Source organism: Etheostoma spectabile, chromosome 7 (assembly GCF_008692095.1).
Source record: "Etheostoma spectabile isolate EspeVRDwgs_2016 chromosome 7, UIUC_Espe_1.0, whole genome shotgun sequence".
Taxonomy (NCBI): domain Eukaryota; kingdom Metazoa; phylum Chordata; class Actinopteri; order Perciformes; family Percidae; genus Etheostoma; species Etheostoma spectabile.
In genome coordinates, this window is record NC_045739.1 from 11,289,251 (window position 1) to 11,304,250 (window position 15,000).

General features: G+C 40.6%; 2 protein-coding genes across 4 annotated transcripts in view; both read right to left on the reverse strand.

Moving 5' to 3' along the window:
- larp4aa (La ribonucleoprotein 4Aa) overlaps positions 1-10,459 on the reverse strand; it is a 13,913-nt gene extending 3,454 nt beyond the window's left edge. The window contains exons 1-14 of one of the 3 annotated variants that reach the window (XM_032522080.1): positions 9,882-10,459; positions 7,557-7,668; positions 7,022-7,180; positions 5,102-5,189; positions 4,846-4,982; positions 4,655-4,758; positions 4,435-4,545; positions 4,282-4,335; positions 3,971-4,180; positions 3,355-3,458; positions 3,111-3,152; positions 1,383-1,616; positions 1,222-1,276; positions 961-1,119 (exon numbers count right to left, since the gene is read on the reverse strand). In XM_032522080.1, coding sequence (XP_032377971.1) covers positions 961-1,119; positions 1,222-1,276; positions 1,383-1,616; positions 3,111-3,152; positions 3,355-3,458; positions 3,971-4,180; positions 4,282-4,335; positions 4,435-4,545; positions 4,655-4,758; positions 4,846-4,982; positions 5,102-5,189; positions 7,022-7,180; positions 7,557-7,668; positions 9,882-9,998 — 1,686 coding nt within the window. In that variant the 5' untranslated portion in view covers positions 9,999-10,459. Of the gene's footprint in view, positions 1-960; positions 1,120-1,221; positions 1,277-1,382; positions 1,617-3,110; positions 3,153-3,354; positions 3,459-3,970; positions 4,181-4,281; positions 4,336-4,434; positions 4,546-4,654; positions 4,759-4,845; positions 4,983-5,101; positions 5,190-7,021; positions 7,181-7,550; positions 7,669-9,881 lie in introns of all 3 variants that reach the window. The other 2 variants (XM_032522079.1, XM_032522081.1) reach the window with 2 other exon arrangements.
- Positions 10,460-12,934: 2,475 nt separating this feature from the next.
- The window catches only part of LOC116693243 (ATP-dependent 6-phosphofructokinase, muscle type), an 11,435-nt gene continuing 9,369 nt past the window's right edge, over positions 12,935-15,000 (reverse strand). Inside the window, exons 19-22 of the mRNA XM_032522086.1 lie at positions 14,079-14,190; positions 13,873-13,972; positions 13,426-13,531; positions 12,935-13,337 (exon numbers count right to left, since the gene is read on the reverse strand). Of these exons, the coding sequence (XP_032377977.1) occupies positions 13,196-13,337; positions 13,426-13,531; positions 13,873-13,972; positions 14,079-14,190 (460 nt within the window). The 3' untranslated portion in view covers positions 12,935-13,195. The remainder of the gene's footprint in view (positions 13,338-13,425; positions 13,532-13,872; positions 13,973-14,078; positions 14,191-15,000) is intronic.

The window sequence follows — 15,000 nt, forward strand, 5'->3', positions numbered from 1 at the left end:
TTTTTTGCTGCTTGATAGAAAAGTAAACTTCCCCCGTTCTCCTTTTAAATGATTATTACCGGCCAACCCTTCCCCTTTAAGACAGGTAGCCATGTGGGCAACGTGTGTATGAGACGTTAGTCCAACGGGGTTTATTGTTATGGGAAGTGAGGCTCTCCGCGTGTAGATAAGTACCGTAGGCAGCAGCTGCCGCTGACACAGTGATGTGCATAGTTTTCGATGGGTAGTCAGTGAAGCTAGAGTAGTCAGTGTTTTATGTTCGCTGCAAGTATGAACTTAATCACCTGATTAATGCAACATAATCACAATGTCTCCTGGCCATTTCCCCCGTAGAAAGCTGCTACCAGCCAGGCCAAAGCTAATATAGTTAGCCTAAAGGAACAAGAGGTCCGTCCTTCCCAACCAACGTTTCGGTCCGGAGGACGCTGGAAACGTAACACTAATCTACTACAGACATCTGTGTCTGATCTAACGTAATTTATACTTATTTAATTGTTCTTGGATACACAGTTTGTTGCTAGTGCGGGTAACATGCAGGTTTGATCAATTTATTAGAGAAAGCAACATGCAGTCATTGTCATACACTTTAGCCTGGATTGATTATTATATGAATACAATGGTGTCATGCTAGTCAACCAGCCTGTTTCTACCTAATTTCCCTCTCCAAAAATCACGTAACGTTATTCACAGCGCTTACTTGCTTTGGTGTTTGTAAAGCATTAAGGTTTAAGAAAGAATGGTTCACATTAGAAAAGATCCTTTTTCATTTTTATCTTCTATGTAGATGTACTCCCCTACAAAATCACAGCAGTAGTCAAGAATTAATTGTTATCTCCAAACAGAGCTATTTATGTTACCTTTTAAAAATTACCTTTTCTTTTTTCATATTGTTTTATATATTGCAGGGGAAAAAATATTGCATGTCAGTTTTTTCCAATATTGTGCAGGCCTACTTCTTACCTTGTCCCTGTACAAACCGCGTACAACATCAGACATTCGGTTTTCTAGCACTGGTTCTCCCTGTGTACTGACCACACAGCCAGGAAGAGGTGGGAAATTGGTAGCAGCCAAGTCAAATTTGGGTGGAGAAACCTTGACCTCTGCTAGCGGTACAGGCCTCTGAGAAAGGAAATTGGAACAGAGCCAACAAACAATCATGAGATGCTTCATGCTTTAAATACAACATATGAGTTGAAAGATGACATAAAGATCGCTATTTACCGCAATCCGCTCGTCTTCTCGCCTCCTCCGTGTTCCTCTGTAGGTTGTGCTCCGTCTAAAATGCAAAATGAATGATCCGTTAACAGCAACTTGGTCAAGTGTCACTGATCAAGTCTCAGCTAAAAGACAGCAGCCATTACAGTCAGTTAAAATAGGTTTACCTTCCACGTCCAGCCATGCCGTCATCACTGGGGTCCAAAGACGAGGGAGAGGAGGAGAGATGTGAGAACGCTGAGGCCAGGTCAGAGGCTGTCTGGACTGGGTTTGAGGTGGCGGCGGTGACAATGGGAGCGGGGGGCTGCGGGCTGCGCAATCCAGTCAGACTCTCCAAGGGGACAGGAGTTATAGATGCTGAGGTCACCTCACTTGTCCTCACCTGGGGCTTCACATGGTTTCTGTCACAAAGGGGAAAAGATGAAGATGAGCCCAGTCAACATTATGGTGAAAATAGTTTTAAGGCATAATGGTAACCAGTGTTTCCTTTCCAGTTTGAGTGTTGAAAACTCATAGAATGAAGCGAAAACAATACACAAACGGATACCATGACATTGTCCTTTAGGGTAACTTTACCAATGTCGTAGAATACATTGTGTGGGTGCATTGGAAAATATTCAGCAGCAGATACAGTTACGCAAATCAAATTTAATGGGCTATGACCTGTTAAAGCACTTTGTGGTTGTTTAGGTGGAGCTTGTGTTTGGACAATGTATTACCGTCACATATAGAAAACAGTACGGTATTTATTGTGGGTTACTCCACGATTTTCAGATAATGGCGCTAAAGCCACTAAATAAGTTCAACGGAAACACTGGTGTCCACAGTTGGCTGGAGGAATAAGACAGCATGCTGTGTCCTTAGGGTAAGTGTGTAGGCATGCAAGGGGGTTGGGGGGGGAGGAATTACATTTATGCTCATGATTGGTTGAAGCTGTGGAGACTTTGATGGCAACATAGTGACATTTGGAATCTGCAACCAATCATAAACTCATTGAGAAGAGCTGACAACGCCCATGTAAGACTTAGACAAGCTACTAATATCTTAATGCACCGTAAATAACACTTTGACACAAATATTGTGTCAGAGTGATTCAGAATGGACTCATCTTCTTGTGAGTCTTTGACCCTCAGATCTCATAATCTGAACGCTCATCGGGACAGGAGTGAAGCTCTTAACTTTGGAAGGGAAGGATAGAGAGAAAAAAGAAAATATAGGCTGAAGAGGAGTAAGAGAACCAAAGCTAGTTACTCCACTCTCTGGTTTCCCTCTATGCGCATCTTGATCTCATCATCAGGTCCGACTTGAGAAGAGTCCAGTGAGACATTGCTTTGTGAAGCCGCGTTTTCTCTAAACCAAACTTGCAAAGTTGTCATCTCTTTGCAAAAGATTTGGAAGTGTACATTAAAGCTTACAGCAGCCTGACCTAGACTCCTAACTGTCAGCATTTCTTTGTTATAGCATATAACACATGGCATGTGGTAATACAATCACTGATGCAGAAAGCAGCTGTAAAACTAACAAAAAACAAAACAATGAACAAATAAAATGGGTGGTTAGCTGTGATGGATTAAAACGGGTTTCCTGTAATGTCAATGCAAAGAGGACATTTTGGAGCCACGTTGGCCATAACTGGAAAAAAAGCCAGTTGCTTAGCATCAGATAGCAGCTGCTGCCATTTAGTAGGCAAGCCTACATTTATCAAATGACCTGACAAATCCATGACGGCCATTACCTGGCAACAAACATTTACACACCAATGAAGAAGATCATGGCCATAAAGGTCCGACTGGCCGAAGGCATTGGCTTCAATGTGGATTTAGTCATTTGGCTGTTGCAGTATGTTAAGAGATGAGGGTAGCAATGAAGCTTATTGTACTGTATAACAGTGGTACCTGAAGGCATTTATTACATTCTTTCTTGAATAGAGGGGGACACTGTGGGGACAGTAAGAAGACAGGGAATGAAGAACAATTCCCTGTTACGGTCACAACATCTTCAGACACCTTTTAACTGCATATGATCTGAAATTTTAACATTGTGCTATCAAGTCGTGAAATATTTCAACTGGAATGTTTATATAAAAAAACAGACTTAGATTTAAGTAAAAAAAAATCATCTGGAACATGAAGTTGTTACCGGTTTCTGTTGAAAGGACGAGTGATATTGAGAGAACTGGAGCCAGTTTTGTAGTGTCCGGCAGAGCCAAATCCATTCACAAAGCTACTGTTGGGAAACGGTGCCTGCACAAGGAAAGAAGAAAAGACAGCATTTACAAATCATATTCCAGTGTTCCACACACACACACACACACACACACACACACACACACTTTATTCAGTTGCTGCCACAAAATTCCTTAAATTTCCTGTAAGTGTAAAACTGTTTACAGATTTTTTTTAACTTGTTAAGTATTGTGTGTTTATGTCTGCTGAAAATTCAAATTCTAAAAAAGGAAAAGACTCATATGAAATCAATCAATACATTTCTCTTCAGACGTAACAACAAACAAGATGGCACTGACTAAACAAATCAGTTGTTCCAAATCTTGGCAAAATAAGGGACTTCTGCCAGCGCACAACTTGCGGCATTCAAGGTTAATTATTTGCATAACATTTTACACATTTAATGCTGATGACACAAAATGAACACAGAAAGCCAATGTTTTCAACTGAGGCGCATGAAGGGTGAAATTTCAGAGTAGGTATGTGTTAGCGCAATTGTCTCAGAGAATTGTGAGTGGATTATGTCTCACCAGAGGAGTTTCAAAATAGGGTGTGGGCGAGGGCGTCCAGGTGGGAGGTACGATGCCGTAGACTGGGTACTGCTGCTGGGGGTAGACGTGCTGCATGTAGAGCGGAGAGCTGTACTGGGACTGGCTCTGGGACTGCTGAGCGTACAGGCTGCTGTCCATGCTACGGTAGCCATTCTTTGCAAAGAATGTGTTGATGGCCTTTATCCTGGCCTGTCAGCGTGTCAAACCAGAAGAGCAAAGACTGAAATAACTAAAAACAACTTTACAAAAAAGCCTCTCCAAAATGACAAAGGTGTTTAAATTTAACTCACCATGATGGGTTTTCCCTGAAATGTTTTTACTTCCTCTCTCAAATACTTGTATGCCTGTGGGAGCATAATGGAGGATCATAAGGCAATTCCCAGTGCAGAATGTCAACTTAATATTTCAGACCGTGGAGAGAAAAGTGCTATTTGACTTTTTACCTGTTGAGCGTCTGTGTCTGATTGGAATGTGATGTACCAGTTGTTGTTGTGTGCGAACTCAACACTTATCACCTTTGGACAGTTATCATTTTTGAACAGTGACTCCACTTCCTGTGAATTAGATACAAAGAATGGTGTTCACACTTCAAGTAATCATCTACATCCTAAATACAGTGTGATCCATCCAACGATAGGCAGTGTATTCACAAGTTAACTTTACCTCAACAGGTGTTGTTTCGGGGACCTCCCTTAGGATGATAATGCATCGTTTGTGATTAGGACGCACTTTCTCCCCTTTCTCATCCACTTGTACCATAGGAGAAGCTGAGGAGAATACAATGCATTTAAATCTAGACAAACCAGATATACATACAAGGTTTTAGCATACACCATCTTAAATAATCCACTTACATCTCAACACATCCAGGATGAGGTCCATGTCAGTGGTGAGGATCTTGATGCCCTCCATGCTGGCTATAGTCCATATAGGGACAAACTGGTCACTGTCCATCTGGGACATCAGGTACAAATCCTTTGAGAGGTTTTCTCTGAATTACAAAACAACAAATCCACGTAGATTAGCATTTTTTTTTTACTTGGGAAATAAATCCAGAGTTCAAATTCTACAGTATTAAAAAAAAAGGTAATTTGAATGCTTGTCTCTGACCTGGAGAAATAAAACTCCAGCTCCTTCTTCAGAGACTCTCGGAGATTCTCAGAGGAGATCTGAGATGGTTCTTCAGTATTGGAATCCCCTGAGAATCAAAAATCAAATGTTAGTGGTAATCCAATACAACGGTTCTAAAAGTCTACTTTTATGATCCGTTTGTGTCAACACAGTCACAGGTGTTAACTCAATTGTGGTTTATTGACAGGCATGTTCCCAAAACAGGATTTGACTCTTCAAGCCAAATCATTATAACATTGGCAGTGACATCCAGCCCTATCAAACATAAATTATGTTTCACTCAATCTCAAGAGTGTAGGCTTCTTCATAACCTTTTAATAAGTAGTAATATCCAAGCCACGTTTACAGGTATATGGTGTATTTTGTGTCTGTAGTGATGTGACTCCAAACTTTGAGAAAATAACCCTAGGACAGCTTGGGCTCAGAAACTTTAACAGACAGGGAAGGTCTAATAAAAATGCTGTTGTGTTGCATTGTGGGTAGTGTATGATCCAGTGTTTGGGATTAGACCCACACTATTAACTAAAATTGCTGAAGCCCTTTAAGCAAAGGGTTGTTATATGAGCAGTGACAACTAGTCTGAACTGGTTCATTATACCCAGGTCAAACACAAGATTTACATGTAAAGATGGTAAATTAAATGCAAATAACTATATAGGTTGTGTGTGGTCTAACAGTATCTGTGTGTTCCAAGTTTCACCTCACTCTGCAGGTTTTCATTCATTTCAACCAAAGACGGGTCAGCACTCAGTGAAATCCCCTGCAGAGGTTATCAGCTGGTATGAAAACCTAAAGACTCGTGAAGGGCAGTGTGCTGAGGGGAAAGCATTTTTGTGAGGCAATGCTTGCAGAACATTATTGTATTATAGCCACGGGAGACAGTTTTATATCCCACCCCAACTAAAAAATGAATAAATGTAATGAAAGAGAATGCCGTAATTCCTCAAATAAAAGCCGGGGCCTTCATTAGTGGCTAGCCTTTATTTCTAATTCCATCTGTTTGAGATATATATATAGATATATATATATAAAATGTATAATTGTTTTAAATAAACAGTTTCACAGAAAAATTTGCAAAAATGTCCCTATATACACACAACAACCAGAAGGGGGACAAAGCAATTTGGGTCAGAAATAATCAAAGACCAGCATTGTGTCAGTTTGAACCCTGTAAATGTTTTCTAATACAGCTACTACAGTCCTGCTGGTAGATTACGATAAAAGCACACAGTAGTAAGTTAATGTTTTGCGGCACACCAGTATCTGATTAAAGTTACAGACGGTAGCTAGCTAGCTTTGTTTTTAGCTCTTGGCTAACATTTTGCCTCCCACCTCCAGCTAGCTAGCCGTGCTCTGCTCCTGTCGGCTCATCCTTCTGTTTCTTCCAGTCTCAGATTCTCCTGGGGTCGAGGTAGAGCTGTCTAGCAGCTTTTTCACTGCATACTTTAAAAGTCTTTTTGTTTTGTTGTTGAAAAGTCTGTGTATAGCACCAGAGCTGTCATTCTCTGCTGTCACTAAATGAGACCTGTGTTACATCCAATGTCACTGGTGCCATCTGTTGGCACATGTACGTTACTAGACGCTACACTTGGCTGAGTAACACATACAGCCGCACTGACTAAAATACTGGTAGGACAATAATACTTTACCGTAACCCAGAAAAACAAAACATGAATATATTGTTGAATCCGTTAAATTAAAGTGGTAGAAATGTACATTACAATAAACTTGAATGCAAATTATATGAAAGGCACTTAGGATATTATCAACATTCATGTTCCCCTTTATTTGTCTGTGTTGACCACGCCCGGATTTTAATTGACTACCAGTCTTTATTTGAGGAATTAGGTTGCGGTCACGATTTGGTGTGTGGAGACGACTGCATGTGATGTGACTGACCTGAGTTCCCTGTGGTGGACTCAGCAGGGGAAAAGCCCAGCTCTGGAGGGTCCATTCCATTTACTGCTATCTCAGCTGTTGCTGTGGAGCTGCTGTCATCCACGGCCGGAAATCCCACAGTGTATTGCTTGCACCCGGCAGACGGAGACTCAGTAAAACCTGTGAACAAGGTAAATAGATTACTTTAGAACCAACAACAGATTACTTTTTTCAGGCCTGCTTCACTTTGTCTATACAAGTTCTATATTTGTCTTAGTACTGTGTGTGTAGTTCATACATGTTAGATGTATGCAGGTGTCGTCTACAAAAGGGTAAAAAAAAAACTAAATAAAAGAACTCAAGGCAAAATTTATTTTAACCATAAATGTGTGTTACAGCTGGTGCAGACTGAGAAAATGTCAACATTTAAATCAATAGACAGGATGTCACTGTCCAAAAGAAATGCAGTTTTCCCCCACACTTTAAATTGTGATATAATTAAAGAGTTTTCTGGTGGATATATAATTGGGCTGGTGGGAGTATATCTCACACTCACTGATGTCTGAGGGGGGCCAATGAGGGCTGTTGGCAACAGCCTCGCTGGGGGCCACAGGCATCTCCTGCCACACCTTGGCATTTGGGTTCAGACCGGTGCCCTTAGAGGTGACCTTCAAAGCAGAAACAGCAGGATCAGGCAAGTTTATTATAAACATAAAAAGCAGAGTGGTGTTGGTATTCTAGCGTAATCTAACATTTTACACAGCCACAAAAACAAAATGTAGGCAGTTTGCATCTAATGTTGTCAATTATCTTAAACAGACAGTTGCAATTTGACACTTTCACCTATATTTAATCAATTTGAATGTCCCGATGTGCTTCATCTGCAACTGAGACCTACAATGCGATGAGTATAATGTATTTATTATTCTCACTGATTCACCTCAGATTTGCCATCTCATCTCTGCTTGGCATCATACTTGTCCCCAGACAAGTGTCAAAATCTGAGCTGTTTAAACAAATTTGTTGAACACACTGCAGTACACAGTATGTTTTGTAACTATCCAGTCAAGCCACTAACAAAAAAATTTTCATCATTACAAACACATTGGCTTACTTTTATATCCAACATTAAAGCAGTAAGCACCAGGCATCGCCAATGCATTACATAAAACTAATGGCCATAGGAAATATATGACCATCAAAGTGGAAGTCTGAGGGGAACATCATAACCTGATGTAATTAAAGCAATGGACTTAAATGTAACAAACAAAACAATAGTTGCCCAATGCCACCTTTACGCTTCAAAGGCAAACAAAGGACTTAAAAAATACATGTCAAATGTATATAATTTTAACAATTACCCCAACAAATTAAATGTACCTTTCGTTGTTTGGATAAACTTTACATATGTACTGCGCGAGTGTGCGCATGTGGACACACACAACAAATAAAAAAATAAACTGCAGATTTAACAAGAAATGATATTGTTCACTACACTTGCTGAGTTTACAAACAATATTAACTTTATATTGAGGGGCATCTAATTGGAAACCAGAGAAGAGCAAAGACGTGCGACTAAGGGCCTCATGATCCCATCTCAGCTAAAGAGGCTATTGCTCGGTTAACCTCATGGAGGAGAATGATTAAAGAAGTTTTGAGTAACCAATGTCTGTGTTGTAATAATGGTGATAAAACAAACTTAAAAACAGTACTTTGCTTAACTTTAAACAACATTTATATTGTGATGAACATTATTAAATGATTAGATCTAACAGAGGGCTGTGGACTGGCAGGAGAAATCCTGACCCAGCAAAGATCTGTGGCCAAGAATAGATCACATACTGTACATATGAAGGCATACAGATACTGATGTGAACCAACTGTGGGTTGTGCTTTAAGAGTGTATGCCAGCTGTACACTAGCTCTCAAACAACAGTGACTGTCAAATTTACCAGCTTCTTCTTTTGACATTGTCACTTGCAACCTGCTAATAGATCCACCTACTTATCAAAAGCACTCGGCCTGACAAGCACAGCTGCCAGTTCCACCATGCCTCAAGACACTTCTCTCCACCAATTGGACGATAATCGATGCAGGCCTCAGTGTCATTCAAAAGAGCAAAATCATTTTATGTGCAACTTGACACATGGTTAAAATGCATGCTTCTGTGTTACAGGCCGTGGCAAGCCAAGGGATGTCAGCTGACTGCACTGCGCAGGCCAGGTATTTGCAACGCATGCCACTGCGCTAGCTCATTAAACGTTAGTAGCACGATTAGCTAAGAGATAACGTTAGCGATTTGAACGTTTAGCTTACCTTACAGCCAACAATCTAGGCATCGATCAACTCCACATCAAAAACAACTGAAACAGTACTTCTCCACTCCCAATACCACTCCCGTCATTCCATAGCTGTGTTATAACTTAACGTATAGGCTAATGATTACTCAGCAAACTACTTAATGAGCTTGCTTGTTACGGTGGCTAAGCTAGCCATAGCTATCTGTAGTGGAGATACGGCTAACGTTAACGGAGTGTAAAATTACCTAGATAACGTTTCTGGCTGCAAGTTACCTACTAGTTAACGTTAGTCGTGCTGCCGTATGCGCTGTGTCTGAGACGGTCTTCGCTTGATAATCAATATCACCTTGTGATTAAACACTAACGTTATGCGATTACGTAAAAAGTCCGAACCACGCTAAAATTTAGTAACGTTATCTTAAAACATGCCTTGCATGCGTTCATTTTAGCTGTTGCTTAGTGAATAATGTTCACAACGCAGAGGGGGCGTACTGTGCTGAGCTGCTAACAAGTCTCCAATGAGAAGCTAGCAGTCGCTTAGACGGCTAACTAGCTCACTAGCTAAAGAAGGCCTCACTCACCATGCCGCCCGACCCTCCCTCGCTCCCCAGCGGAGCCTCGTCCTTCCCACCGGTCTTCGGTCCGGGATCAGCCTCCTCCTGCAGCAGCGGCGGCTCTCCGCTCTGATCTGAACTCATCAGCCGCTCCTGACTCACTTCCACTCCGTCGCGTTCTCCCGGCCCCCGCCTGCCCCACCTCCTCTTTCAGAAATAGCGGATGAGTTCAGCAGTCAGTCTGGTTCTCTCCTGTTCCAATGGGTTGGCCAGCAATAAACTGAAACTAGCTTACTAGCTAGCTAGCCGGCTAGCAGGTATGCTACAGGACTAAGCTAGCGACCTAGCGTGCTATTAATCAACGAAGCGGGCTAACGCCAGCTAGCTCAATGAATCAAACTTGCACGCTAAGAGACTAATAGTATAAGCGATGCCCAACCATGACTCTTCTTAGACCACAGTCCTTGCTGGCGTTTCATCAAATATTACACCACACACCGGGTTCGTGAGGCGTATTCCTAACCGGGCGACCGGAGCGAACACTGGGGACACGCACCCTTCCTCAGCGCAGGCACACAGTCCGCCTGACGTCCCGGCTACCACCGCGAGTTCTCGGTGACCTCTGCAGAAACCATTTCCTTTTCCGGATTAAAACTGTAGTTTTCTACAGTACTTAGCCAAAGAGGTAACCTCTTTGACTTAGCTGTAATTTAGTCTCTATACCAATATTTATGTGCCGAGGAGTACCGTAGTCAAGAGTACACATATTCTGCAGTATGGTTTTATTGTATTTAAAATGACTAACGGGTAGCTTCTTTGACTTTTATTCTAAAGTTGAAAAATAAAAATAAAAAGGCAAGCGAGCCTAAAAGATCACAAAAGCAAATTTTTGTATAATTTCCTGATTTCAAACCCCTTTTATATAGTATACGTTTAACAAACAAAATTATTCAAATCAATAACTTCAAACATTTCACCAAATTACTTAACAAGTCTTGAAGTGTTATGTCAAAGGCAACAGATTCACAGCAATTCCAGGTGCCATACATGAACAGTACTCTCCCTGTGGTTACACCTAAATTTACCCCCAGTCACTGAATCATAATATTCACCATTTAATCAGTGGAGCCATTTTGATCTATTAGCCTATGCCAATAATACAATACAATGTGTTTATTTATCAATTTAATACTTTGTGACCTATCTTTGAACTACTTTAGTTTAATTAAAGTGTTTACAGTGGCTTATCACCAGATCCTGATTACGTCTTATGTGGGGCAAAAAAAGTGATTACATCACTGCTATTCTTTTTCTTTTGATGCTTCACAAGAAGGAATACGCCTCACAAACCTGGTGTGTGGTGTGATATTTGATGAAGCACCAGCAAGGACTGTGGTCTCAGATGAGTCATGGTTCGACATTGCTATACCATTAGTCTCTTAGTGCCAAAGGTTCTGTCAAAGGGTGTTGGAGTGCCACTCTGTAGTCAGTAAAGGGCATGTGTATCATCAACCACTTTGTAATATAACAAAATCAAGGACAAAATCTGTTGCGTATGGAGCGGACGCTTCACTGCATGAACAGACCTGCTGCATGTGTCCATGGACATTGTTACGGCAAAGTTCCCTTTAACCTCTGAATTCAGGTGGAAGATGACGTCAGTGGTGTAGTTGGCATTAGAGTTCTCATTCCTATTTTACAATGTAAAGGAACAGATTAGTATACAGTACTGTTATCTAGAGTGATGTGGACTAATAGGTGATTTACATGCTTCCAGAGTGAGAGTATTGAGCCTTTTCACAGACATTTAGACATGTCATAGCAGGAAAAGCACAGGTGTTAGTAATACCATTAAAAGTAGAATTCTGGTCGATTTCAACCCGTAGCTCTGTTGTTTGTAAATCTGGAGTGCTGTCAGTCGCAAGAAAAGCGAAAACAATCTGTTCTGCCTACACCGTATTATCCCCCTGGTAGAGTTAGCACCCAACAGGCTTAAACAGGGCAAGTTTTAAAACGTGTTTTAGCCTCTAAACATGTTCAGAATGTCACTACAAGTGTCTACCCATGTGCAGTGATTCCTTCCGAGGGAACACAGTGAATCTGACGGTTGTAGATGTGACAGAAAGGCATAAAAGTTGTTAATCCATATCTCTGTTTATTTCCCTATTTTGGGTGAAGTCCACACTAGTTGATTGTCGAACTTATACAATCCAATATTCTAAAAGCAGCTAAAAACACATTTAAAGCCTGTTGGGTGCTAACTTTAGCAGGGGGATAACACGGTGTAGGCAGACACAATTATTATTATTATTTTTTTTATTCTTCCTAATGACAGCACTCCAAATTTCCAAACAGAGCTACGTGTTTAAATCAACCACAATTCTCCTTTAAGAATGGCACCATTCTATTCAAGTGTCCCAGTGAGTCATGACACTGTGACAGTGTGACAGTGAGCCAGAAACAAAATGATTAAAACATAACTTCAAACATGGATTTTTCCCTTGTAGATCTGAACATACTATAAATTAACAATATTTTGATAATTTAGGTAAGCTACTCCTGTTGCATAATGCAATCAGGCTATCTGTGTACATGTCTTAGTATAATGCATGTGCATCCATAGGGCAGCAGGTACATCAGTTTAGGTTAATGCACTGCTAGCATGGTCATGCTCATAAAGGTAGTTCAGCATTTACCAGCAGGTCCAATAAATCATTATGGTCTCTCACAAAGCATGAAAAGAAAAACAATAACCATGATGTAATCACTTTTTTTTTTGCCCCACTTAAAATATAATCAGGATCTGGTAATAAGCCACTGTAAATACTTTTTTTTTTTTTTTTAAATTAAGTATTTTAAAGACATGCATTTTTAAACATCTTAAAACATCTTTGGATAAGATCTTAAAGTATAACACTTATTCTTACTGTATCTTGTCTTGCAGTTTTGCACACACATTTGTTTGTATGTCCTAAACATTGCAGCATGTTCAAAGCCTTTCTTTATAAGTGTTTTTACTGCACATGTACTGAATATTTTAAGCAAATTAATAAAAATTTTATTTTAATCTTCAATTCCTCAGGACAATTCACATTCTGCTCCATTTAACATCCAAACAATTTACGTTTTTTTTGTAAATACATCTTTAAATCGGTTTCTTGTTATGTGATTCGCTGAAGGTTTTGAGAGTTGGGAAAGCTACAGAACATTGCTGCACACTGAGCCTATTACCTGGACTTCAACGATGAGAAAGCATGAAACAGCAGCTCTTTTACTAAGGCATGTGGAAAGGTAGTGGGAAAAGAAAAATACTTTGTAAATGGAAAAGAAAGAGACTAAGTCTATTTCCCAAAAGAACTATTCTTCTTGATCACATGCTCCATGTCGGCATGCTCGGATGTGTCTAGTTTGATGTCGTATTTGGCCAGGATCTTCATAATGGGCCTGATCTTCAGCCACCACTGTGTCTTAGGGATGCGGTGCCTGCAGTCAACAGGAGGTAACATTAAACATGTTACTAGTAGTACCGTAAGTTATAGAGTATACAAAACATGCAAAACATGCATCTTACTCAAAATCTGTGTCTCCCTTCAGATCAGAAAGAGGCTGGAAGGTGAGCGCCCTCTTCCTCATGCCCAGCACACAAGCAGAGTCTGGTGTGTTGGCAAAGATCCGCCCTAAAGGACACAGGAAGTGAAACAGTTCAGTTAACATGCCATGAATTGATCATTTCAACCACTAAGAAACTGAGTATTATGTATTTGTGTTGCCAGTGGTGGAGGAAGTATTCAGATCCTTTAAGTAATGGTAGCAATACCATATTGTAGAAATACTCTATTACAAGCAATAATAAAATTAACCAAAACAATAATAAAATTGAAAAAGCTCAAGAAGGTACAAGTAGTACCTCAAAATTAAACTTTCAGTACTTACAGTAAATGTACATTTCACCACTGCCTGCTGGTATTATATGTTCATAAAATGTGCAATAGAAGCATTAGATTGTGGGCCCACGTACCATGCCTATAACACTCCTTGAGTTTCTCAGACAGCCACCGAACAGACTTGGCACCCATCTTAGTGCCAAAGGTTCTGTCAAAGGGTGTTGGAGTGCCACCCTGTAGTCAGTAAAGGGCATGTGTCTCATCAACCACTTTGTAATATAGCAAAATCAAGGACAAAATCTTTTGCGCATGGATATGATGCTTCACCGCATGAACAGACCTGCTGCATGTGTCCGAGGACATTCTTACGGCAGTCGAAGATGCCTTTACCCTCCTCTGAATACAGGTTGAAGATGAAGTCAGTGGTGTAGTTGGCATTAGAGTTCTCATTCCTATTTTACAATGTAAAAGGAACAGACAAGTATACAGTACTGTTATCTAGAGTGATATGGGCTAGTAGCTAATTTACATGCTTCCAGAGTGAGAGTATACAGCCTTTTCACAGAAATTTTGACATGTTATAGCAGGAAAAGCACAGGTGTTACCAATAGCATTAAAAAGGAGAATTCCGGTCGATTTCAACACATAGCTCTGTCGTTTGTAAATCAGTAGCAAGAAAAGCGAAAACAATCGGTGCCGTCTACACCGTGTTACACCCCCCCGCTAGACTTAGCACCAAACAGGCTTAAACAGGGCAAGTTTTGAAAGTGTTTTCAGCCTCTAAACCTAAACATGTTCAGAATGTCACTACAAGGGCCTACCCATGTGCAGTGATTCCTTCCGAGGGAACACAGTGAATCTGACCGTTGTAGATGTGACAGAAAGGCATAAAAGTTGTTAATCCATACCTCTGTTTATTTCCTGTTTTCCGGTGAAGTCCACACTAGTCAATTGTCGAAATTATACAATCCAATATTCTAAAAGCAGCTAAAAACACGTTTAAAAATTGCCAGTTAAGCCTATTGGGTGCCAACTCCAGCAGGGGGATAACACGGTGTAGGCAGACCCGTTGTTTTTGTTTTTCTTGCTAACGACAGCACTCTAAATTTCCAAACAGAGCTACGTGTTTAAATTGACCAAAATTCTCCTTTAAGAATGGCTCCATTCTATTCAAGTGTCCCAGTGAGTCATGACAATGTGACAGTGAGCCAGCATGTACATTACCAGGACCATGAAACTTAAAGCAGCTAAATGAAAGTCAG